At 52.6% G+C, this 25,023-nt stretch overlaps 11 protein-coding genes across 11 annotated transcripts; 5 read left to right on the forward strand and 6 right to left on the reverse strand.

Moving 5' to 3' along the window:
• Positions 1-369: 369 nt before the first annotated feature.
• J4E78_000672 (uncharacterized protein) lies at positions 370-1,842 on the reverse strand (the record flags this gene model as incomplete). The annotated part of the gene is made up of 1 exon (XM_049361334.1): positions 370-1,842. One exon carries the CDS (start codon positions 1,840-1,842, stop codon positions 370-372), a length of 1,473 nt encoding a protein of 490 aa, XP_049226617.1.
• Positions 1,843-2,258: 416 nt separating this feature from the next.
• J4E78_000673 (uncharacterized protein) lies at positions 2,259-3,498 on the reverse strand (the record flags this gene model as incomplete). Its single annotated transcript, XM_049361335.1, has 5 exons — positions 2,259-2,813; positions 2,981-3,061; positions 3,109-3,195; positions 3,248-3,333; positions 3,492-3,498. The coding sequence occupies 5 exons, from the start codon at positions 3,496-3,498 to the stop codon at positions 2,259-2,261; spliced, it is 816 nt and encodes a 271-aa protein (XP_049226618.1).
• Positions 3,499-4,660: 1,162 nt separating this feature from the next.
• J4E78_000674 (uncharacterized protein) lies at positions 4,661-6,506 on the forward strand (the record flags this gene model as incomplete). Its single annotated transcript, XM_049361336.1, has 2 exons — positions 4,661-5,125; positions 5,181-6,506. The coding sequence occupies 2 exons, from the start codon at positions 4,661-4,663 to the stop codon at positions 6,504-6,506; spliced, it is 1,791 nt and encodes a 596-aa protein (XP_049226619.1).
• Positions 6,507-7,965: 1,459 nt separating this feature from the next.
• On the forward strand, positions 7,966-9,501 carry J4E78_000675 (uncharacterized protein; the record flags this gene model as incomplete). Its single annotated transcript, XM_049361337.1, has 2 exons — positions 7,966-8,264; positions 8,319-9,501. 2 exons carry the CDS (start codon positions 7,966-7,968, stop codon positions 9,499-9,501), a joined length of 1,482 nt encoding a protein of 493 aa, XP_049226620.1.
• Positions 9,502-9,957: 456 nt separating this feature from the next.
• J4E78_000676 (uncharacterized protein) lies at positions 9,958-10,879 on the reverse strand (the record flags this gene model as incomplete). The annotated part of the gene is made up of 3 exons (XM_049361338.1): positions 9,958-10,119; positions 10,170-10,420; positions 10,474-10,879. 3 exons carry the CDS (start codon positions 10,877-10,879, stop codon positions 9,958-9,960), a joined length of 819 nt encoding a protein of 272 aa, XP_049226621.1.
• A 216-nt stretch (positions 10,880-11,095) lies between these two features.
• Positions 11,096-12,850, forward strand: J4E78_000677 (uncharacterized protein; the record flags this gene model as incomplete). Its single annotated transcript, XM_049361339.1, has 1 exon — positions 11,096-12,850. The coding sequence occupies one exon, from the start codon at positions 11,096-11,098 to the stop codon at positions 12,848-12,850; it is 1,755 nt and encodes a 584-aa protein (XP_049226622.1).
• A 611-nt stretch (positions 12,851-13,461) lies between these two features.
• On the forward strand, positions 13,462-15,183 carry J4E78_000678 (uncharacterized protein; the record flags this gene model as incomplete). The annotated part of the gene is made up of 1 exon (XM_049361340.1): positions 13,462-15,183. The coding sequence occupies one exon, from the start codon at positions 13,462-13,464 to the stop codon at positions 15,181-15,183; it is 1,722 nt and encodes a 573-aa protein (XP_049226623.1).
• Positions 15,184-15,338: 155 nt separating this feature from the next.
• J4E78_000679 (uncharacterized protein) lies at positions 15,339-16,552 on the reverse strand (the record flags this gene model as incomplete). Its single annotated transcript, XM_049361341.1, has 4 exons — positions 15,339-15,560; positions 15,611-16,323; positions 16,374-16,396; positions 16,455-16,552. 4 exons carry the CDS (start codon positions 16,550-16,552, stop codon positions 15,339-15,341), a joined length of 1,056 nt encoding a protein of 351 aa, XP_049226624.1.
• Positions 16,553-17,320: 768 nt separating this feature from the next.
• J4E78_000680 (uncharacterized protein) lies at positions 17,321-19,022 on the reverse strand (the record flags this gene model as incomplete). Its single annotated transcript, XM_049361342.1, has 3 exons — positions 17,321-18,539; positions 18,595-18,728; positions 18,837-19,022. The coding sequence occupies 3 exons, from the start codon at positions 19,020-19,022 to the stop codon at positions 17,321-17,323; spliced, it is 1,539 nt and encodes a 512-aa protein (XP_049226625.1).
• Positions 19,023-19,522: 500 nt separating this feature from the next.
• Positions 19,523-20,766, forward strand: J4E78_000681 (uncharacterized protein; the record flags this gene model as incomplete). The annotated part of the gene is made up of 4 exons (XM_049361343.1): positions 19,523-19,760; positions 19,815-19,909; positions 19,969-20,410; positions 20,459-20,766. 4 exons carry the CDS (start codon positions 19,523-19,525, stop codon positions 20,764-20,766), a joined length of 1,083 nt encoding a protein of 360 aa, XP_049226626.1.
• A 557-nt stretch (positions 20,767-21,323) lies between these two features.
• Positions 21,324-24,031, reverse strand: J4E78_000682 (uncharacterized protein; the record flags this gene model as incomplete). Its single annotated transcript, XM_049361344.1, has 4 exons — positions 21,324-23,627; positions 23,676-23,709; positions 23,759-23,879; positions 23,932-24,031. 4 exons carry the CDS (start codon positions 24,029-24,031, stop codon positions 21,324-21,326), a joined length of 2,559 nt encoding a protein of 852 aa, XP_049226627.1.
• Positions 24,032-25,023: the final 992 nt, after the last annotated feature.

Below are 25,023 nucleotides of genomic sequence, written 5' to 3' on the forward strand. Positions count from 1 at the left end.
CGGAGATGGAAGTGAGCTAAGCAGCTACCCCACGTTTCAATGCACACTTGTTACTTGAAGAGGCTAGTTGAGTTGAAGCTCCCAGATTATCCAATCCAAAAGAGGTAGCCACGATAGACCGTCAAATGCTGTAAGTAGGCTTGAGTTGTTCTATACTATTGCATCGAGCTATTTACTTGTTGTCGTTAGTCATTATCATAAAACGTTATTCATCATTGCGTCTTTCGGAGCAAGAGGCCTTCTCAAAGCACAAGCATCCGCCACTCCACTTTTCGTACACTTTCAGCTTCTCCTTGGGTATCTGCGATATGTAACAAACAATTTCAAAGGAAGTATTCAACGCTTTGGAGATGCGAATCGATCCGATTCTCAAATGACGCGCACTGCTGCTTTACCTTTCCCGAGGGTTTGGGATGATGATATCAGCATGCTTCTGAGACGGTCTTCGGCTTTTGTCAGCTCCTGCCGGCTGTTCTGGTCGAGATCTGACGGCCGGGGCCATGGTAGCCATGCCTTTATAGAGTCAAGGGTACCAGAACGTGCTCGTGATGCCGGAAGACTGCGCATAGACGCTCCGCGTTGGTGTGAGGGGATTCTGCGTGGTGTTGCAGTCTGAGGCCGTCCGTTGGATGATCCATTGGCGTCCTTGCCAACGTCCTGCATTGCCGACGATGTATCGAGTGATAGCTGTTTCGAAGCTGTAGGCGCGGCAATGGTGATTGCTGGATGTGAAGACGAGGTGGACGCATGGACTGCCCAAGCGGGCCCTGGGTTTTGGGCTTCGACCTGTTTCGAGCTGCCAGCCTCTTGGTCTCGGAAAGTATCGCCATCTATGGCTTTCCTCTTACCACTCCCACCACTGATGACGCTCTTCAGGCTTCCGTATGCTGATTGACTACGCTTCTTACTGCTCTCGGCCCTACCCTCTTGCGCCAGCCGCTCGCTGGAGCTGCTCGCTTCAGGCACTGCCATGAGGGTGTTGTCTGCGGCAGTCCATCCTTGACTGATCCTATTCAAACGACCTCGGCTGACCAATGCTCCTGTACTTGCAGCCCACCCCGACCCCCCGCTTGTTATTTCGCCTTGTGGGGGTAGGTGAGAGTCGTACTCGTCGGCTAGACTCATTCTGCTTCGGGCGCAGATCTCGGCAATGGCATCGATGGCGTCTCTGATCTCAGGGTCAACCGCGCGAAGGATGGCCGAAAAAGAGAAGTCGTCAGCGGAGGGCAGTTGCTCGCTCCTGCCTGCCAGACCGGCTGACAGGGCCGACGCATGTGCCTGCCCATTCATGGCGAAGGAGCGTGGCGTGCTGAAGCCGGAGCCAGAGCGTGATGCGTGTCGCGAGCCTGAGTATGTGCGTACTACCACGGGCTGGCTGGTAACGGTGGTCCGACTGGATGTAGACTTTGCGGACTTGCTCTTGGAGGGCGAGGAATGGAAGGCGGGGGCGTTCAGGGCGCGCAGTGCAGCAGACTGGGTCGGCGGCAGTGTGTTGGTCAAGGTAGTAGTCGCACTGGGCACCGAGCCTGAGCTCGCCGTCAAGTCAGACAGGCCCTCGGGAGCATCTAGTGGTTGCGTGTGGGCGAGGACGGGCTCGTCGGACAGTATAGGCTGGGCACTAAGGGTGGACGTGGTGTTGTTCCCCAAGAGGGTCGAGAAGACGCCCAATGGTACCGACTGTCTGGTGGTCGTTGCAGGCGTTGCAGGCGTCAGTGGGTGTGGGATTGCACTCGACTCGGCGGTACCTGAGCCATGTTGCTCACAGTCGGTCGGAGGGGCAGCGCTGTGCGGGAGCCGTGGCGCCTGGAAGGGAACGCGCGGATCATTAGACATGCCGGCCATTGTTGTGGGTTCTGGTTCCGTAGCTGCAGGTCAATGCATTGCCGCTATGCGACGCCGTCTGAGTTGTTGGGTGAGCTGCCGTGATCGAGGAGATGCGCTGGCGCCAAGCTTGGCGGGTTATTTTGTCCCACCCGCCTTCCATCATTGGGCCATTGCCGCTTCACCCTACACAAATTCCGACATATTGAACGAGTTGCATGCCACTTGGGATCCGACGCCCAATTGCAAACGTGCAAGACTGGGGATTTTCTTGTTGCGCCTAAGAGGCGTCTCACTGGCTTGACACCCGAAGATCTCTCCGACGACAATCTAGATATCCCTGCCGCTCGATATCTGTCTGTCTTGCACGACTACGTGGTAACACATGTGGACCCTGCGCATGGAAGCGCATCTGCCTCGCAGCGGTACTCCAGATCTCAAAAGAGCATCCCGTCGTCTGGCTTTTCGCCTTCTATCCGCTGCGCGCGCACCAGTTCCGTTGTCTGCCCGAGCCTGTCGCTCAACCAAGACACCAATCCACCTGGCATTTCGTCAAGTATCTGTATTTCAGCCTTGACGTTAAGCATCAGCATTGTCTGTAGCTCCTGCCTCCAGCCCTTCTCGGGACCCTCCTCGGCGCACAAGTTCCACTCCAACATTCGCGCTGCTTTGTTGCGGTCGCGCGCCGTCAGTCTCATCAGGCCTTGAAGTTGAGGTTTCGTGCTCGTCTCTGTGTGCACATCGCCTAGCGGAGTCCCGCTCATGTGGTGACTCTTTACACCAAGCCAGCGGATGTTAGGCAAGCCTGGTGTGGCTGTATCCGTGGATGTAACGTCTTCGTGCGCAAGACGATAAGACCCATATTTGTACGTCGATAGTATGGCGATACCGTCAGGATCAAGGTCCATCAGGGCGTACATGGGAATGTGAGGGGCCTTAGCAGCTAATTGACTCAGAAATTTCCGTGAAGCGAGGTCTGGATATCCTTTCGCCTGTCTTGGCTATTAGGTGACATTGGCAACAGACACAGTCAGGCTTACAGTCAGTATTGTTCCGCTCGAGCCCAACGCCTGCCACCGTGGTGAACTCATCAATGACCTAAAGGTCGCCTAGGTATGCGTTAGCGGTAACATAAGTGATCCCAAAGCATCGACTATACCTCCTTTTCGATAATGAGAACCCATTGCACGTCTGTCAAGTCGAGATTGTCGTTATCGTTGACACTGGGAACGAGTATCCCCTGCTGATGTGTTAGGAAGGTATCACTGACCAGCACGCTCGTCAAACCTCTTTCTCGCTCATGCCATTGATATGATGACCATCGTTTCGAGTCAACGTAAAGCCGCCCGCCAGCAGGCCTTTCGCGGCGGCAGTCTGAAATTGGCTATCAGCTGTGCTTCCAGAGAGACGACCGAGACAAGCGCACCACGTTCAATTGTAATCTAGTGATGCCGAAGGTACAAGCCAAGTCATCCACGTATCGGTCGACTATCGACTGCTTGATGAACAAGTCTGGATGTCGATAATACATGTCTCTACCTCAAGTCAGCTTTTTGTTGTCATCATACAAAGACAAAGTTAACCTCTTCGTCATGACGGTACCATCGACGAGACCGGCATGGACAAGCTCTAGTATACGAACTAGTACAGCTACACGACCATTAACGTACTCAACATGTACAAATGATCGGGATCACACACTGAAGTTCCATGCCTCTTGCGCACTTGCTCCTGGAAAATTGATATCGCGTTCCTTTGGTTCGGGAGTCTCTTCTTGGCCGTCGGCTGTGGAAGATCGTCTGCGAGACAGAGCCGCACGGGACTTCAGCGTGATAGTGAGCGCTTCGTGATCCTCTAGCTGAGCATCCACAATCAACTCTATCATCGCTTCGATACGAGCGATCACCCAAACCCTGCACAAGGTTAGTCATAACCCGCTCAGAGTGAGAACGCCTGAAGAACCTGTCGCGTATGGGTCCTAGAGCCTGCTCCTGATGGTGATACCGAGGTGCTTCCTGAACAGACAGCGCTGTGCGATTGGTTGAGGTTGAGGATGAGCTGTTACACATATCCCACGGTATATTTTCCCGTTGGGAAGTTGCAAACAAGAACTCATCTTCTGAGTCCTCCTCTTCCGTGTCATTAGGAGCGGCCTGCATGTCATGTTCACCAAACAACATGTCATCGAAATCGCTTGCGTCCATGGCGAAGTGCAGAGTGGCGAATGATGGTATGGAACCTCGCGGATACTGGGTTAGCTGCTAGCAGGTATGTGGCCGACTACTGTGAGTTCGGTATAGCAAGAGGTCTGCACAGGGCGCTGCAGACAAGAAGCCAGCCATAGAAAGCGTAGTCGGGGCGTGAGTGCTGCGAGACGGCAGGCACGACACGTGCAGGATACACCAGCAAACTCAGTTCCATTCGCGCGTTCATCACTAAGCCAGTAGTCCCAAGAATCGCTTTAAAACTGTTTGGTTCACGTCTTGCACGAGTAAAATAGCGGTGCTCGACGTGTTGATGTTCGCGTTCGTTTCGCCGTAACGCTAAAAGGAAATCAGAGCATGAAATCGCTAAAGTACGCGCCATTCGAGCAATTGCACCCCAGTCGCACTTTCCCGCACTAGGCCCACATCAGCCCACTAGTCGTTCGCGGTTTCCACGCGCTGCGCGTCGCGCCTTCGACCTTCGCGTCTCCTCCCGCATCAACGTCCGCTACCGCAACCACGCTGCTTGTTCAACGACAACAAGCTTTCCAGAATTGAGCGTCGGCCCCCTCACTATCGACTCGTGATAGACCTGCAAAGTCTATCGGCCGCACTTTCAGCAACCACCGTACACTATGGAGGACCCCACACCCATTGCGCCGCTGCCCCAAAAGCGTCCACACATCGACGACGACGATGTCGAGCCTACTGTATCAACTCCGTCAAAACAGATTCGATCAGAAGCCTCTACACCCCTCTCAATTCTCTCGGTTCAAACCCCGTCACCCCTGAAGAGCAGCGCTCCGAGTTCAACCGCCCCAAACAGCAGCAATGTCTCTGCTCCAACCCCTTCACAACCAGCCAAAAGGCGCAAGTTGACGTCACAAGAGAAAGAAGCCCAGCGTCTAGAAAAGGAAGCGAAGGCCAAGGCGCGAGAAGAGAAGAAGGCGCAGAAGGAGGCCGAGGAGAAGGTCAAGGCAGAACAAAAGGCACAGAGAGAAGAGGAGAAGCGCAAGAAGAATGAGGAACGAGATGAGAAGAAGCGTCTGAAGGAGGAGGAACAGCAACGGGTAGAGGAGGAGAAGGCAAAGAAGGCACGAGTAAGTCGACCATCGTCCTTGTAGTACGACCTGAACAGTGCTAACCTTTGGATAGTCCCAAATGAAGCTCAACGCTTTTTTCGTCAAGCCAAAGGCGGGATCAAGCCCAGGACAGGCCGTGGTAGCTTCATCCCAGAACCCTACTGCCTCGTCCACATCTTTACCTAGCACATCCGGAGTCAAAACTAATTTGGCCCCTCCATCCCCACAGAAGAACATCGTCAAGAACGCTCAGTCAGACTACGAGCGATACTTTCTACCATTTAACCTCCCTCCACATACGATCCTCGCTCCCATAAATCCTCTGCTCGACGATCCGGAGCGGCTGGAGGCTGCGCGAACACGGCTAGAGAACCTTATCGCGCACAACGGTACCGGTACCGAGACCATCACACGAGAGACCCTAGTATCTTCTTTCCCGCGACGGATTCGACCAGCGCATCGGACTGCGACCATCGCCGAAGTTATCGAACGTGTGAATGGCTCATCGGACCGTCCCATCGATTTGACTGTCCACAGAAGCCCGTTGGAGATGCTCAGAGAGATCCCAATGAAGTACATACACTTCTGCAAGGATGTACGTCCCCCGTATTATGGCACCTATACCAGGCCTTATACCGACGCGGAAGCTTCTCGGCTCGCACGAAACCCCATTGCCAGGGTCCGACAGGACACCGATTATGACTACGACTCTGAAGCAGAATGGGATGAACCCGAGGAAGGAGAAGACCTTGACTCTGACGGCGAAGACGACAACGAAGAAGATGCAGAAGACGACTTGGACGGTTTCCTCGACGATGAGGAAGACCCACAACTCAAACGGCGACTCATTAGTGGTGATTTAGTTCCTGTCAGCACCGGCTTGTGCTGGGAGGATGCCGATAGGGTTTCCAGGTTGAACGATGGTTCAGATGCTATATGCACCGACTTCAAGGGGTTCTCAATGGGGTTTCTGCTGGATCCGCAGATGACTTCAATCGATCCGTTTTCTACGGCATACTGGGAACCGGATCCTGCGACCATTGCAAGTACCGCCGCTGCTGCGAAAAAAGACACTAAGAGCGCCATGAACCCTCCGCGGGTACCTCTGGTCCAACGCTCTATGAATGGTCTGCTCAACACATTGAACGGCCCACAGAAGTCAACAGGAGGAACTCCAACTAAGCCTGCAAAAGCTAAGCGATTGGTGCCCACCGAGCAACTTGAAGCTTTCAAGGCCGAAATTGAGGGCAAAGATCTGACCAAGATTGGCATGATTGAGGCGCTGAAAAAGGTATTCCCAAAGCTACCTAAGGACGCCATCAGCAATACCTTGAGCGTAGTTGCCGCAAGGGTAGGACCTACCGAGAAAGAGAAGCGATGGGTGCTTGTCAACTCCTGAAAGTCTCAATGCTCAACGTTGCGTTCAGCTGGATGTTTCCCTTTTTGCTCTTAATGTACATCAACTTTTCATACATGTCGGTAAAATCCGACGCCAAGTAGTTGTGGAATATGTGGGATAGTCTTTCAGCATAGCGGGTGAAGGAGTACGGGGTTAAGGCTGGGGTTCAAGGTGTTCCAAAGTCATCATCAAGCGATATTTTAGCTTTCGAAGTCAGTCCACGTTCACACGCTGTGTAGGAGGTGGGGAATTGAGCTTATTCCAGGAGCTACAGGAAGTCGTAGAATTCATGCAATGAAGAACGTGTTCACGCTGCAGTGGATCTTATGTACCACATGGCTGTGACCCAGTAACTAGGGCATTAGTGTGATACATGAAATGCTATTGTGAACAGAGTCAACATGCTTGCAACGAGCAGTGCAGCGATTGAGACGAATGCGTGAAGTCACTGCGTGTTCCACATGGGGTAGGCATCGTAGAAGTGCAAGCGCTTTGTTACACCCTTTCGTCCCTAGCAAGGCAGCCCTGACACACACTACGCAGCCGTCAAAGGGTCATGCTATCGCGCGAGCATGTTTTGCAGAGCAATCAGGCTCTCTGCTCTTTCTGGATCTAAAAACGAGTCAAAGTTAATGCACCGTCTTCCAAGTATACTTTATGCTGGCACGCATCCACTTTGTAGACAAACTTTAGCCCGTGTGCAACAACGAGAACGTCGTGCGGGGTTGCGGGATTAAGATTGTACGGCTATTTCCGAGCGTTTCCTTTGAACGCATCAGAATCTCACCGAGCGGGTACGCAATCTACCTGCCTCTGAGATTGCAGACTGTGGTGGGCGGAAGGTTAAGAATAGCGACTGGTGTCAGATCCACACCTGCAGTCGGGTCCGTGCAGCGGGCGCTTGGGAATGTCGCGAGACAACCCTACCCAATCAGCCTGGTCTCGTAAACGCCCGCTATCTTGGTACAACTGCCTACAATGACGATCCAATCATCAGTGTCTCTGCGACGGCAAAGCTTACCATCGGAGAGGGATCATCTTTCTTCCTTGTGCATGTTTCTATTCAAAGCGCCCATGGGGGCACCTCCCTAGGTCGTGGTACTTCCACAACGGCATCAGCAGGCGCTCTCGGCAGCGGTCCAGTCCCATGCGGCTCTAGATGGCGCCCAGGGATGCACTCATGCGCGTCCAGCAGAAGCAGTGTGGATATTCCCGCATGCAAGAATAGCTGGGCCCTTGCCTGACTGGCTGACTGTCCGCATGCTCATCTTAGTGTATCAAGGTACAGATGATGGAGGCCTACAAAGACATCCTACAGCCTCTGGCACCTCCGCAACTCGAGTTTGAGACGTTTCGTCATCGTCGTCGTTCACCCTGCCTGTTGGTGTTGTAAGCGTTATCCAACACCTTGTTACCCGCTCTTCAGCTTGCTGGACTCAAGCGTCTCTCATCTTCCATCATGGCGTCTTTCGTTCTGTACCTTTCCGCAACTTTGCTGTTCACTCAGTCTACAATTGCTTCAAACTGCACAAAGAAACCTATATACGTCGACATCCACAAGCGGGCCGTACACGACTCATCAGAATTTCAATATGGATCCTTCATCGGACTAGGAACGCCAGCACAGAACCAGAGTCTTTGGCCATCACTACAACAGAACCACATCTCTTTCGCGTCGAGTAACTACTGCAAGAACACAACTCTTGACAAATGTGCCACGAGTACAGGGGGCTTCTATAACGACCGCGACTCCACTAGGTATGCTTCACTATCAATGTGAAACTTTAACTTGTTAGCTGACATGTAGAACAGTTTTGTGAAAGATGACAACTTCCAAACCTTGGACGATGAACAAGAGGGTTTTACAGGATTCTTCGGGCGAGAGACCTTACGACTATACACACATTACTTCGAGACGGACGGCGCATCACAAACATTGGTAGAGAACAGTACGATCGAAGTCGCCGAGTCGGGGTCAATCACACCTGGACGAGTGGGTATGGGGTTGTCTTCCACTCTCCTTCGGGACCTGGCTGCAGAAGACATCATTGCTGGGAAAACATACTCGCTCTACATCGGACAGGGATTCAAGCGTGCCGGAGGCGCGGTCAACGGTAGCAATGTCTTTGGGGGATACGACTCAGGTCGCTTCACGGGAGAGACACACAAATACGCCATGAATATCGACAATCCGAATCCGATGAGCGTCCGCATCAAGGATATCGTCATCACTAACTCTGAAGATAACGCAAACGTATCACTGTTCGATAACACGGTCTTCACTGACATGAAGACACGGGCAGAGGACTTCGAGGCCCAGATTACGACCGAACAATTCCCGTTCTCCCTACCGTATCAGATTACCCAAAACTTCATCAAACGACTGGGCGCTGAAAAGGATAACACATGGGGCGATAATTCTCTGAAGTTGAAGAGCGCTTTCAACGGCACGTTCTCGATAGTGCTAGAAGATGGCTTCACAGTCACGCTCCCCTCTGAAGTCCTCATGAACGCTTCGAACATCACGCCCATCCAAGACCGCGAAGAGTCAGCCGACACACCATTCTACCTCGGGACCGCTTTCCTTGGCCAAGTCTACTTGATGGCGGATTACGAGACCAATAACTTCTTCCTCGCTGAAGCGATTCAAAAGAACAACATGGTCATGCCTGTTACCTTTTGCCCGAAATCCACACCCGCAGCCTACCAACGCCCCAAGCAGTCCGCATGGGAAAGCCAAGGTCTCATCGGCGCGGTAATTGGTGGTGTAATAGGCGGTATTGGCATCATCTGCGCAAGCTACTGCATTTGGATCACTTGGATGCGCAAGAAGGATGAGCGCAACTTGAAGAGGGAGTTGAAAAGAAACTCGCAGAGGAAGATGGAGCAGATGGACATTGAGGAGGCACAGCCTAAGTTTGACCCGCCACCACGGACAGTGAATGCGGCAAAAGCTATGTTTTGGAGGAAGAACAAGCCGGGTCTAACGTTTTGAGCGGGTCGCGAGAGTTATTTTCTTTCTTGGGAGTGTCATATTTATACCCTGAGCTAGCAGTGTGCGGCTCGTTTGATTCGTATGCGTCCTGCAATCTTCACATTATCTCGCGTTCACATCCGCATGAGATTTGCTATTATCCGTGACGTTTGACGATATGTCCATTGCCCGGAGGGGTAGTTTCGCTATACCGTTAATCACCTGAGCTTTTCTCGAAGCCGTCTGCCTGAATTGCGAATTGGGAGGGTCACCATGCTCCCAAAGTCCTTCGTCTACTCACGTCAAACGGGCAATTCATACTGGGTGTGATATCAGTGACCGTGACCTCAGAGACAGCATGTGATGGCGAAGACGTATTCTGATTAGAAAATCGCGACGTTCGCCATGTCAGGTTCTTGTTTACAATATGGTACAAAGTCTGGCAGTGGTTTTGTACAGAATCGAATTGCGTCCAGGTCATGATTCGGGCGAGAAGCTGAAGCCAAGCGGTGCGAGTATCTTTTCTTGCACAACCTTGTTGGCCACCTCGCCGCCACGCTCGAGAGCGACCGCTCCGACGATGGCGTATAGAGAAGTCATGAGGACAGTTTCAAAACCAGAGCCTTGGAGGTTGTCCGCCTGTAATTCGTCAGCCTGTGGACTAGGGTGTTGTAAAAGTTCGAGCATACCCTCTTGGGTGTCCACCGTGTGACCTTGTCCAAACGGTATCGCTCTGCTATCGGTGCTAGCCGTGTCTTGCTCAAGACCAGACTCTCGGCCTCGTCGGTCAGGCCTTGCAGCCCATTCAAGGCGGGATGTAGGTATGGTTTGCGTCCAAACTCGTCGCTGATTGGTACACCAGTGGGATCTCTTGGCCATTGATTCTCCTGCGGCGAGTTTATGAGCGCCTGTGTTGTTTGTAGTTCGACTATCCTCCGTCCTGCCCTTTACGTTAGCCTCCCGTCTGTTCGCCTTTGCAATGTGCACACATACCCAAGTATGCTAATCGGTCGTTGAATCCTCTTCTTCCGTGGTCGAAGCTCTTGTGTGTGACGGCTAACCACTTTACGTCTTCTCCCAGTATCTTGTCTCCTCCGGGGCCCAACATGCGTATATACGCATCGTCCAGCTTTTTCGGGTCCTCATTGACCTGGTAAACGCCCCCTCTGGCTTTCGGCCGTATCCTGTGAGGCGCCATCATTCGCGGAGGTGTCTGTTTCCATCGCGGCCTGTCGACGGCTGGTGTAGCTTCTGCGTCATATTCCGTGGACCTCGATGGGGTGGTGCTCGAAAATGCGCATGCGGAGGACCGCACGAAGGACGTTCTGGATATTTGCGCGGGCCGGAGTGATGATGAAGCGGTCGAGACGAGTGATCGGAGCGGTCGTTTGGAAGTCATTGTGGCACTCCCAAGTGGTGAGCGAGGTGTGAGAGGCTTGATTGGCGGCGGGCGGGCGTGATGCTGCTGGCGGAGGTCAGTTCGGATCATCGAAAAGTTGCGGCACGCGGATCGCGCCTTACCGCAACGACGCTAGCACCAGTCGCGCCTGCCGCTCCCCATCGTGCGCCCCCCGATACGCGACGCTTCCCCTTGCTGCGCTTCTCTTGGGTCATCATGACGAGCGCTGGGGTTTCCAGGCCGCTGAAAGAGTTACTCGCCGAACAACTGCCCAAAGACGTGCCCATCACCTTCTACCACTACTCAACGCCGCCCTCCAAGTCCTCCGCCCTCTTCTCCGCGCCGCCCCATGGCAAGTCCGAACGAACATACTGCGAATCACAGACCTTGGCAGCGTCGATAGTCCCAAAAGATGCAGCAGCCTCAGAACTGCCCGAGGAGCTCCTCATATTGGCAATTGAAGTCTTGATCTACACCACGCGAAACCTCACGACCATCTTCATCTCCAAAGCCGACTCGACAGGCTATATATCCGAACTACAATTACCGCGAGCCCAGTCTGCGTCACCTCTGAAGGCCATTTGTGGAACCTTTGTATCCTGGCTAGCACGAGAACGACAGAGGGAAGGGAAGAAGCTGGTAGTGTCTCTCTTCGCCAGGGCACAGGATCAATACCTGTTTCCGGCAAGCATCGAGAACAAGAACAAGCATGTGCTAGACGACAGGGGCTTGGTGAAATGGTGGTGCAGAGTGCTCGATCCCATCATATGGGAGTACAAGGCTGAAGGAGAGCGGAAGCCCTTCGCCGAACGGCTGGTTGATGATGACGGCTCGAAGGCGGACAGCACGTCAGTCCAATCGGAGTCCACAGCCAAAGGCTACCTGGTGATACCGGGCTTCGAGCCATACGACACGCTGCGATACATCCCTCCACCCCCCGTCCCGAACACCCCTCGACGCTGGGTAACCACACACCCGCTCCTACAGATCGCTCCCTACCCTGCCGCTCCACCGCGGTGCCTTGTACCACACTTTCCAGACGACCCCAAAGCCAGATTCCTTGACGAATTGGACGAAGAACTTCCTGATCGGGGTACCGATGCTATGGTAGTAGATGGAGGCACACCTTCGAGAAGCAATGGGCACTGGAAGAGCGTTAAGACACTTGACCAGTTCTGGGAATTCATGGCTTTCAGGCAAGAGTGCTCATCAGGGCGTATAGTAGGCTTCATCTGGGTCGTCATAACACCACCCAAGCCTTCGATACCCGAAGAAGATGAGGACATGCCTTCGCAGCAAACAGCGTCGCAGTCGTTCTCACAGCTTGATTCGCAAGAGAACATGCCCAGTCCAAAACGGAAGAAGGCTAGTCGACGCAGACAAGAGGCTAAAACTAGGTACGGACCAATTCCCCTGGTTCTGCCAAAGATCAAGAACAGCTCTTCAAACTTATCGACGTCGTCCAACGTCTCTTCAAGCTCCGCCAAGAACCTTCCCGAGAACAGTCCGTACTGGAAATGGCCCGCTTCCTCACGTGGCACCATCTGCTTTTCGCTCAAGAACTACGATCGCGCACATGAGGTCCTTTTACAACAGACTTTCGCAAACCGAAAGGCAGCAGCACGAAGTACGAGGAAGTGGAAAGAGGAAATTGCTGTTCTCGGGGGCATGGACGAATGGAGCTTCACAGTCAAGGGGACAAAGGGTTATGTAGCTCCAGTGAAACCTTCAGATGCAACAAACGGCGTGACACCTACCATGGTCATGGGTGTGCGAAAGAAGAGGAAACCCGATACCCCATCAGAAGCAGCGGCTGGCGCAGAAAAGCCTGCAGAATCCGCGCAAATACTAGGAGAAGGCACAGTCAGGAAGAAGGCAAAGATAGAACCCACACCCATTACTAATGCAAGCGCTGCAAATGGGGTGAACACTTTGACGGCAGGCCTGGTGCGCAAGAAGCCGAAAACTTGAGAAAGGCTGAGCTCAATCGGTATATGGCATTTCATTTGATTCCAGGAAGGCTTCATTTGGTATAACGAAGTGTTCTGGCTGACACATCTCTTTATCTCACTCACACGAAAGTGTGTTAACGTATTAATATGTCCTTGCGGACTTCATTTCAAGCACAAGCTATGCGAGGTTCCGTGTTAAGAAAGTCTGCGAATTGTATAAAACTTCCTTCATCAGGTGGTCAACTTGAAATGTGAACGAGTCCATAATCTAAAGTGAGTAATCGATTTACAGATGGCCATCTATGGAAATCGTTGTCGGATGAACTGCTTTGTCGGTGTGCAGGAAGTTTGATCGCAACAAACGATCGCGATCCATGGATGTCCCTGGCGGTGAAGTCGGACCGTTCGGATGTGCAAACGATTGTGGGACAAGAAGCTGCTTCGCTTTTAACAGCTGCAGTACGTCTGCTCTTTTGCCTGTCTTTGTGATACTGCATCTATTCAATACCCCTGAACATCGTCGAGTGGTGCTGCGTCTTGGCGGTCGTGGCTTCCTGGTTCTCCGCAACCTCCGCGCTGCGAGATTCGCCAACACCCCACCCTCATTCCGAACCTACCACACTGTCGCGTATGCTTCGCGCGCCCAACCTCGCGACGGGACAAGATGTCTCCATGTCGCGCACCATTATTGCGACCGGCTGCTTGATTTGGTGGGTGATAGTTTGGAGTGTCTGTGCCATCGGCTTCATCCAACTATTCCGCTACTATTGGAGGAGACCCCAGCAGGCAACATGCGTAACGACACTGGAAGAGAACGAAGTCCCTCAAGTCACCGTTATACGGCCGGTCAAAGGCCTTGATCCGCGATTGTACGAGTGTCTTGCAGCCACCCTCCGCCAGACGTATCCCAAAGACAAACTGAACACCGTGTTCTGCATTCCCGAGCGTTCCGATCCTGCCTTCCCGATCCTCGAGCACCTATGCAAAGACTTCCCGGATACCGATGTACAGATCTTGGTCGAAGAGGAGGATCCGCTGCTACTGAAGGATAACAACGCGCTGGGGCCCAATCCGAAGATCAGGAACATGAGTCGCGCCTACAGGGAGGCCAAGGGCGACATCGTATGGGTACTTGACTGCAACGTCTGGGTCGGCAAGGGCGTTTGCGGGCGATTGGTGGACCTGCTATGTGGTTTTGGAAAGGACAAGCATGGCAACAAGAAGACAAAGTACAAGTTCGTTCACCAGACGCCTCTTACGGTAGATCTCGACTCGCAAGGTCTGTCGCTTCAGGACAGGAAAGAATTGCTCGGAGGCAAGCCTCAAGCTATAGCTGAGTCGACTAGCATTGCGGCAAGCACGTCTTCTGATCCGCGCAATCACTCCAGCAGCACCATCAGGAAGCTGCTGCAGCGCGGCGGAGGACGTCTCGACGAGGCTTTCATGTCTTCTGCCCATGCCAAATTCTACCAAGCCATCAACACAGTCGCTGTGGCACCCTGCATTATGGGCAAGAGCACCATGTTCCGTCGCTCTCATCTCAACTACGTTACCTCATCGAACCCGAACCGCGCTCCCGGTATCGACTTCTTCTCTGACAATATCTGCGAGGACCATCTCATTGGCGATGTGTTGTGGAAGCAACCTCAAGCTTTCGAGGAACGGGGCTACAAACCCGAGCCAGGAACGTCAAGGGAGGCTTGGGGCAAGCATGCAATGCTCTTCGGTGACTTTTGCTTCCAGCCAATCAGCCATACGTCTGTCATGGCCTACCTGCAACGTCGCATTCGATGGTTACGAGTACGGAAGTTCACGGTGACTTTGGCGACGTTCGTGGAGCCGGGTACAGAAAGTATCGTTTGTGGACTGTATGGCGCCTATGCCCTAACGACACTACCCTTCTTCCACAGAGTCGGCATCAGCCCAACATGGACCTCCTTCTTCCTGATCTGGCTTCTACACCTATCTGCATGGTGTCTTGTAGACTATGTCCAGTATCTGCTCCTGCACTGCGCAAAGACCGTCGAGATCGACTCCGACACCCCTGACTTCATCTTGCCTCAACGATCAGCCTCTGCATACCACCGAACCGAAGTTCTAGAACCTTTGCTTGGCAACAAGACACCGGGCGAACCTAGTCTACTTGATGGCGCGAGGAGAAACTTCATAGACTTCTTATTTGCGTGGCTCGGCCGCGAGATTTTCGCATTACCAGTCTGGGTCACCGCCTTCTGGGGAGGTGTTACAGTAGAGTGGCGAGGCAGGAAGTTCTGGGTGGGATTGGATATGAAGGTCCACGAGATCTTGCCGCAAGAGAAGAAAGTCAAGAATGATCAACACAAGAAACGTTAGGATCGTAGGAGGAACCATAATTGTTATTGCATAGCGTGCGGTCCCGGTAGCATTTCAGGCGTTCAGATGAGAATACGGACATTATCAGCCGACGTTTCCATTGTCACATCACTGGTGAAGGAGGTCAATTTTGATTCAAAAGCTAACGAGTGTTTTTAATCTTGTCGAGCAGGATCTAGCTGAACGCTTCCAACCACAGCGTCGATCTCAGCCATCACATCTGGCGTAAGCTTGTCTATAATCTTCAAGGCTGCACAGTTGTCCACCACCTGCTCTGGTCTTGACGCGCCAGTGATCACCGCGGAGACATGCGGATTCTTCAAGCACCACGCAAGCGACAACTGCGACTGGCTGACACCCAGCTTATCCGCGATTGGCTGCTCACAGTTAGCTAGAGCCATCAAGGAAGCATGGGGACTTGGTTTACCTTCAATTTCCTCGCTACGCCGATCATACCACTCCACTCATCATTTCCATATCGGTCGCGCATTCCACTCACAAAACCATCTTTTCCTTCAGCGAACCTCGATCCTGCTGGCGGCGCATCGGGACTATCATTGTACTTTCCGCTAAGCAGCCCAAACTTCAGCGGCGAAAACGTAGTCAACCCGATCCCGAACCGCGTATAGAGGCGCTGGAACTCGCTCTCCACCTTCTTCCTCTCGAGCGGGTTGTACTGCGGCTGCTCCACTACTGGTGCGATGAGACCTAACTGCTTCGCTATCCCGCAAGCCTCGGCAATCTCGTCTGCAGACCATTCTGACGTGCCCCAGTACAAAGCCCAGCCCTTCTGCTCGATGACATGGTTGAATGCGCGAACTGTTTCTTCCATGGGTGTGAGGCGATCCGGACGGTGCGCATACACTATATCCACATACTCCAGATCCATGCGTTTGAGAGATGCGCGAAGACCCTCAATGATGTGTTTGCGCGAGAGACCGTGGTTGTTGACAAGCACTTCGCCATTTGCGCCGCCCCAGTTGAGTTTTGTGGATATTACAATGTCGTTGCGGTTCCACGCAAATTTCTTGATGGCCTGGCCCATGATGATCTCGGACTGGCCTGCGGCGTAAGACTCAGCCGTGTCGAAGAATGTGATCCCATTATCGTAGGCTGTCTTCATGATGGAGAATGTAAGTTCTGATAATGACGTTAGTGGAGTGGCTGATGAGCGTATAGGCACAATGTACCATTTTCGACGTGGCCTCCAAAACTGCAATCTGATGAGTATATTCCTGAGTGTATCCATGGAAGAAGACGAGTGAACATACGTGAGCCATCCTCCTAGACCCAGCGCAGATACGTGCAAGCCTGAGTTACCTAGGCGGCGGTACTGCATGCCCGTTTTGCGAGGTTCTTCCCAAGCCATCTTGCGTTCGTATGAGCGATTTGGTGATTGAACAACAAATTGATTTCCTATTGACGCTGGAACAAAGTGATGCCTCGAGTACAACCGCCATTTCCAGTCATAAGTCCTACCAAAGCCTTCAACGATTCTGCTGACTACGCTCAAAGCGGCGAGTCCTCCATGAAGGGCGATGCCGGCGATGTGGCCTGCCGCATCGGACGGAAAACCTCAGTTGGGCAGTTGCAGCGAGTTGGGCGCTGTGCTGCCGCGGCCTTGGTATCCAGGGTTTCGGAATGACTCGTAAAATCGTGGAGATTCCCGAGGTCGTCATTGATCCCCGCAATCACGACATGCAATGGTTCTGGGTAGTTGTGGGGCGCGGCAGGGAAAGTGGATCAGGCTAGAGACGTCTTCGTTGAACAAGGCGGCTCTCTGTAGCCGACGCAGAGACGTTTACTCACCATACACGCAGTCGACGCGCGATCATTCACAACGTTGTGTAGGAGAAATAGGAAAACAATGATTCAAAGTGTATTGGAAGTATAACTGACATACTCTCCGATGACGTCTCTTTGGAAATGGTATATAATGGGTATCAGAGCTTTGGAATTCGAACTTGGAATGCAACCTCGGGTTAATCTCAACGACATGTCGCAGATACTTCGGTGCAACTAAAAGGCGAGGGGGCATTGGTTGGTAGTCGGATCGATTGAAGAGACCATGTGATGCTGCTATGCATGTTGACATTGACTGTCTGTGGATTCCACCGGCTATCGTTTCCCAACGAAATCAGAGTGTGAACCTGAAGTCTAACCGCTTGTTGCCATCTTTCTCTCGGGAAATAATGTCTGCTTGGTACAGAGCCTTCTCTTCCGAAGTCATCTGTTCCCACTGTATCTGTTTCCTTTTGTTGAGGCGGACCAAAGTCTGCCGTTGCACAAGGAAAGTAATGACACTCAGCGCGCATATAGCCACAAGAACAGAGTTCCCCTGCTTGTAGTACGGGCCATCGTACTTGCGGTAGATCTGTGAACTGATCAGAGACCCAATCTGCACAATGACATTGTACGTTGCGGCCGTAATCGCACGTTTCTTAACGTCGAAAGTGTTCTCGGATATCCAAGAAGAGACCAGAGGATGGAAATATGGATACCCGGAGATCAGCGTGATTAAGGAAAAGCGGCCCCATTCACGGCCACCATCGGGTAGCGTCAACAACGCGATGAGAAGCGGCATGATCCAGAACTCGCCGAATATGCAGTGAAAAGTACGTTCGTTGAAGTAGTCGCTTGAGTATGCCAATGCTAGCATAGTGACGACCTGGAGAGCCGCAGACGGGATTGTCAACATGTTGCTGTTGAAGGTGCTGAAGCCGAGGCGTTTGAGTGTGAGAGTCAGGTATCCTTGCACCGGCGAGGCGGGGATGTAAGCGACAAGGCCGATGAAGTACAAACCCCACATGGAGGAATCTGACCAGGCCGCGCGGATGTCGCTGAATGTTGCTGGTTCTTTGAGAGCGGTAAGGCCTTTGGCAGGGTCGTCTCGAAGTATACGGTTGACCATGATGACTTCTTCCCGCTCAGTGTACCAACCTTGACGCCACAGCACATTCTTGGTGGATGTCGGCGCGGTGGGCAAATACAAGTACGAGAGAATGGCAATGACGACCGTCAAAAGGCCTTCGAGGAGAAATAGCCAGAACCAACCTGGCTTTCCACCAACACCGCGCATCTCCAGAATCCCCGCCGCAAGCAAGGCCGAGATGACACGTGCGATGTTGAGTGTCGACCAGAAGGCTGCCAGGCGAAGAGAAAGCTCCTTGGACTTGTAGAAATAGGTCGCGAACAAGATCACACCCGGGATGAAACCACCTTCGCAAAGTCCGATAGCTGCGCGGCCCAGGTAAAAGGAAGTTCGGTCGTGCATCCACGCCTGGCCCCAAGATGCAGTTCCCCAAGCAAGCATCATGGTCGGGAGGATATACTTGAAGCCATAGCGTTTGGTGAGACTGTATAAGAACACAGTTAGAGAAAGACTTCAACAAGAAAATTGGTGATACTCACAACTGCACTGGGAATTCAGCTGCTAGAAAGCATACCAACTGTATCGTTGTTCCATTGTTGTAGTCGTCAGAAGTCAACCCGAGGTCTTCCAGAAGATTGTCTGCGAGCGCATTCGATATGTTTCCACGATCGAGCTGTGATAGTCAGTATTTCTGATCGGCTAGCACAATGTATGAACTTTCCTGCAGCCCGAACATCATGAGACAGAGCCATGTGAGTAGCCGAAGGTCTGTCTTCCGCACCACACGCCGTTCTTCCTCAATCGTCCAGCTCGCCTGGGGGTCGAAGCGATGCCGGCCTTCGTACGTCTCGTGGGGTGGGACGATATCCGCAAGTTCCTTTCTACCCACGTGGGCCGATGATTTGAGCGAATTGGCATCTTCACTGATCCGTGTGGTATGCGGGGATGCTTCTATGTCGTTGCCCATCGTCAAGGGCTGCGATTGTCGGCTACAGCACAATTGCCACGAAGGAAGGTTATGGTTGAGATGTGATAGACTGGACACTGCACATTCCCTGCTATGCTCTCTTGTCTCCTATTTATTACTTTGGACATGGCATGTCGCAATTCAAGCTCATCCCGTCGCCATCGTCGCCATCCTACCGAGGTAGTAATTGCCCCGAAGAACGAGGGGAAAGCACAATGTTGTGCATGTTGATGCATCTCTTATTGGTCTTGCTGTCGACATCCGCCTTGGCGTTCACGCGGTCATGTAGGCTAGGCCCGGCACGCCTAGACCCAGAGCGTACAACTAATCCGATGACGTGCTTTACCACGCATGCGGTGGTGTCACCCTGGTTCCGGGAATGATTATATGCCCTGGACTTCCAGACATTCGGAGCTGTTGGTCTCGAGACTATCCAAGCGTTTTGCAACGCTGAATTTGAGCCGGAAGTTGCACTAACCGCGCACCACATTGCCTTCAAGATGCCTTCAGTTAAGCGCAGTCGTATGGAAGACGTTCATGAAGACGGAGATGCAAATATCATTGGTGGTCATCCAAGCGCCCGATCGAGACTGTTGGAGCCCTTAGTCTATTCCGGATCCTTGGACAGCTTCAGACACCAAGACTTGACCCCCGTCATTGGAAGAGAGTTCGAAGGTCTCCAAGTGACTGACCTGCTTCGATGGGGCGATGCTATGATCAAAGATCTGGCAATAACGGGTAAGACTCTCTGTTTGCAGCTTGATGTAGCTCATGACTGACTCATAGTTCCAGTCTCACAACGTGGCGTTGTCTTTCTGCGGGATCAGGATGTTACGCCAACTCAGATGAAAGACTTGATGCTGCGGATCACCGAATTATCTGGCTGTGTATGTCCGATTGACTGCGATGGCGGTTCTACTCTAGCGATAAACTGACAACATATTAGCCTTCTTCCTCAAGTTTACACGTGCATCCTCTTACCGAAGAGGGATCTGAACTCGGTGACCAGATCTCTGTCATAAGTAGCGAAAAGCAAAAGAAAGGTGGCGGTCTCACTCACCAGCTCTCGGACGTATCTCGCCTTGCATCTGCGGGCTGGCATAGCGACATCACATTTGAGCCAGTCCCGTCGGACTATGCGATGTTGAAAATCCACACCTTACCCGCGACAGGCGGTGACACGCTCTGGGCTTCTGGTTACGAAATCTACGATCGTCTTTCTCCTGCTATGCGTTCGTTTTTGGAGGGCCTGACTGCGACGCATGATGCGAAGTTCTTCCTGGATGAGGCAGCGCGATTAGGAAATCCACTCCGGAAGGATGTGAGAGGCAATCCATTGAATCAAGGTGATGCTCTCACAGCCACACATCCGGTCATTCGCACGAACCGTAAGTTTGACGTTTCTCTTGCGCTGCCGTCGCTAACTTATCGTGCAGCTGTAACCGGCTGGAAATCAGTATACGTGAATAAAGGATTCACGAAACGCATCAATGGCGTCACGAAGGACGAATCCGATCTCATCTTACCGTACTTATTCAACCTTGTGACGCAAAACCACGATGCGCAGGTACGGTTCAAGTGGCGGCCGAACGATCTGGCTATCTGGGACAATCGAAGTACGTGGCATTGCGCAACGTACGATTACGAAGAGGCCAGAGCGGGTGATCGTGTCTGCAGCTTGGGCGAAGCACCGTATCTGGATTTGGGGAGTCAGGGGAGAAGGGAGGCTTTGGGTCTGAGATAGAGATCGATCGCCGATAGGTAGAATTGAATGGTGGCTGGTACTTAGCGTTGCATTACATCACCAACTCGCATCATCCCATCGCTCGCGCGACTGTCGCGCTGCAAGCCAGATTTCTTAGGGTCAATGCCCCAAGTGCCTGTGCACTCGCGTGCTGAGATCCAAGCGTGCAATGGCTACGTCATAGTACAACAATTCGCAAGTGGTCCACCACACGAGCATGATGTCAATTGTATAACGACATCGTAGCTTCACTTCTTCGGAGAATCGAGACATGTTGCATGATGGTTGGCTCGAGTCTTCAGCTTCAGCATTAAAGCAACCCGCAAAGTGAACATAGAAGTCTGCATTGTCCGTACTATATGTTGGACGTATATACCAGCTACAACAAAATCACCGCATCGACGGATATTGCAACCCACATGAACGCTATCAGATCTAGAACCCACCAATCAAACAACAAAGCACAAGTGTATCTACGAACACCGATGTACGCCACGCTATACCGAAGCCCCAAAGCGCCTTGAACACCCACAAAGTCGTGACTATAAGGATACTCATCATGTCCTCTTTTCCCTAAATTGGCCCGTCGGACCCGCACTGAAAGCGCCGCTGATAATGCGCTTGAGTTGCTTAGGTTTACTTTGTGGCACTCTCTCGCCACTCGCCGTGCTCTTGCGACTGAGTCCCGTGCCAGTCCTCGTAATGCCATCCATACTCATACTGACACCGAGATCCATAGCGTTGCTACCACGTCGTGCACGTCTCGTCGCATCTTCGTTCTCTTTCTGGTGTAGAGTTTCCGATGGAAGCAAGATGGCACGATCGAGAGCATATGGAAGACCACGATGTCTTCCACGGATCTGCATGGCGATGATGATGAGTTTGCTCAATGTCTTGAACTGGCCGGAGAAGGACGTATTGAATCCGGGGAATCCCTGACTCAGTCCGACCGTACCGTACGCAGAGACAATCTCGAAAAGGACGGAGAACAGGCTGAACGCGTATTCGTTCGTATTCTCGAGGCGCACGCCTTCGATGATGGCGATGAGGAAGAAACCCAAGAAGACGAACCATAAATCGAATGAGAGTTGGCGACGCAGATGATGCGAGAGGTAGCTGGATTGAGTGTCGTCTTCGTCGTCTGCGGCCCAGACACCCAGTGACTTCTCCTCGTAGACATTCGACTGGCGAATAGACATGGCGATGGGGAAGATCGAAATGTACATCATGATGAGGTAGCTGACTTGGACCGCAGGGTGCAGATCGGCGATGTTGACAACGGCGAAACCTGCAGTACGCGTTGAGGCAGCTTGGAAGAGACCAGCGAGGAAGCGGTGACCACCGGATAGCGAGGTCACGGTCGGGTCGTTGAGATCGAGAATGATGAAGAAGATGAGATCGACACCATTCAGGACGACAAGGATCCAGAACAGCCACCAGTTTGCCTTGCTTGGGAATAGTAGAGTAAAGCACCGACGCGGGTGATCCAACAGGAAACGAAGCTCTTCCCAGATGGCGCTGCTCTTGGGTACCATCAGGGAGTACATCCAGATGGTGAACCGAAGCATACAAGGAAACCCGGTATTTCCGATGATGATCAGGAAGGTACCCAGCACAAGGGGCCACACAGCTAGCTGGAAAGAGACCATCGAGTCTGGAGTGAGAGTGAATCCCAGATCGTTGAACAGGGAGGCTGAAGTAAAAAAGCTCCACCAAGTTGGGTCAACGCCAAAATCTCTCACGACACCACTATAGTGAGCGTCGTTGTTGATCCATGGCGCCAAACATATAATGCCGATGGTGTGCCACCCGAGGTAGAATATGATGAGGATCATGGCGAGCAGCTTCAGAGCACGATATTCGATACCACCGAGCTCTTCTCTTTGTTCTTCAGTCAAATCAACAAAATTTGAGTTGCGTCCGAGGGTGGGTGTCCAGCTGAGGTAGGGCATCGGGTCCTCCTCTTCGGTCTTGGTCCTGGTAAGGAAGCTGGTAAATGTTCTTGATCGTGACCTATTACGTAGATGCATACTCGATGCAGGCACATTTGCATCGCCCTCATTGGTCCTGGTTCTGTCATAGACAGAATGCCCGGTAGGGCGTTGCTGCCGGTCCGGTACGTCGATGGTGATGTGATTCCTGAAGGGGCGATCGTCTCCGTTCAGAGCATGGGGAACAGAATTTGAACGCTCTCGCTTGGGATGAGACTCATGCGATAGTCTACTCGCAACTCTGTCCAATTCTTCCTCTCCTTTGACAGCCTCTGGGATGAGCCCCTGGTCGAAGTCGCGTGGACCTGGTATACGAAGCTTGTTCCTCGCTGTCGGGTTTCGCTGCGCTTCTACGAAAGCGATGCTCTTCTCTTTGTTCGACTGTGGAAGGCGGCCGCCAGGGGATTCTTCAAGCGACTCCTTGGGCTTCTTTTCCTTAGGTGTGCTGAGATTGTCGGCCCATACAATGCCAGATGGAGCAGTTTGAACGGGAGTCGTCGGCCGGAACGGTGGCATTTCGTCCTCGCTGGAACTAGATCTTCTCGGGCGTATGCCATTGCCAGTCCAGTCCAGTCCGTCACTGAAGGCGTACTCGTTCGCGATTGTTCCACCGTGTGCGTGGCCACTGGATCCACGCATGACCCGAATCTCACGAGCGCCGACCGCTTGCTCTTCTTGTCCAACATTACGTTCTGTTGCTGCATTCATCTCACTCTTCCTCCTAGAAAGTGTGCGAGTCCGACCGCTCCGGTTTCCTCTCTCGAGCACGATGTTCTGGAAACGCTTTTCGAACCAATAGAGGCGAACGACTACGACGGAGCTGTGGATGAAGATGGGCGTACATAAGCTGGCGATAAAGTAGATGACTATCTGTTTATTGTTAGCAAAAGACTTGTAGATTTCAAACGCATCACATACCTGTTGATATAGATCCAGTGTGTTTATGTCAATTCTGCGCTGGCAGTCAGTTCACTGCCCTCATACCTCAGGGACTAACATACGTGTTCAAGCCACTCTGTGTTGCTGCGCCGCTTGCAAAGAAGAGCGCATCGACATAGGGTATGCGACCACTGCCGTATATGATGACGGATCCGATGAGCGCCCACCCAATGATATACGAATCTGTAAACCTATCAGCCACAGTTCAGTCCCTCCCCTGTGATAGTGCGCATACAGTGAAGGGTGATAAAGTTGGCGTGTGGTTTGAGGGCCTTAAGACTGGACGGGAGGCGCTGCTTCAGCCATGCGAACATGACAAGCCATGGGCCGAACATGTTGCCACCAGTGGGCTTCCAAGGCGATGGGAAAGAGTGAATGGCACCCAGTGGGCGGGACTTGTCAGGTTGAAAGAGGTGAGATCAGCAGAGGCAGTGGGAAGGAAGAGCTGAAAGTTCGAGTCTAGTCGAGCGCGCCCCAAGCAGAGAGAACGTCAACGGACCGAGCCGGTAGCGCGTCGCAGAAAAGCTCCGTCGTAGTGGTGCATATTTGAGGAAAGAAGAGGGCGAAGTGTTAGTTCGAGTGGGCGCTGTGAACTATGGGTCGCGTTGCGGGACGGTAGTCGAGTGGTGCGCTGTGAAAGATTGCCGGCTTGTCGCGCTGCCAGGTGCGGCGATGACGCTAAAGGGGCATCGAGGCCACGGAATGCCCAGCCCTGCTATTCGCAACCGGAGTTTTAACAGACCCCTGTAGTGCACATGGGAATCCAATCGAGAAGGCCTTCCTGCCACACCATAGCCATGGCACTACGCTGCAACCAGAGTTCACATGTGCAACGTGCTTTTTGATCTGCATGCACGTTGGACGTGTGCTTATTCTCCACTGCGATGCTTCCGCTCCGCCCCGCTATCCTTCCTTCCGCGTCGCGTGAGCAGTCCCAAATGAGGATTTGATAAACGGTGCCCCTCCACATCTCAATATATATGGTGGGTGTGGACATCGACTTTGCATGAAAGACTACCTTCGCCAGCGCATATCGCGATACGGGGTTCGTCCGCCGGCCGAGCTGATATCTCACCACCCCATCACAACAAGAAATGGCAACAGCGCCGACCATAGCCAAGGATACCGCGGCACCGGCGAGTATGCACTTTTGTTTCAGGACAAGATGCTTGCTTTGGCCTTGATAAGGTGCGCCTGATTACTGGGGCGAATGACAAAGGCTAGTTCACGTTTCGCTGGGCTCACGGACTTTCGTCGTCCTCATTTCTTCTGCGATTGCTGCGCCACAGTTTGGCGTTCTAGCCAGTCATTTGGGTGCATCGATTCA

The sequence above is a fragment of the Alternaria triticimaculans genome, assembly GCF_023758025.1.
Source record: "Alternaria triticimaculans strain BMP 0046 chromosome Unknown scaffold_1, whole genome shotgun sequence".
NCBI classification, from domain to species: Eukaryota; Fungi; Ascomycota; class Dothideomycetes; order Pleosporales; family Pleosporaceae; genus Alternaria; species Alternaria triticimaculans.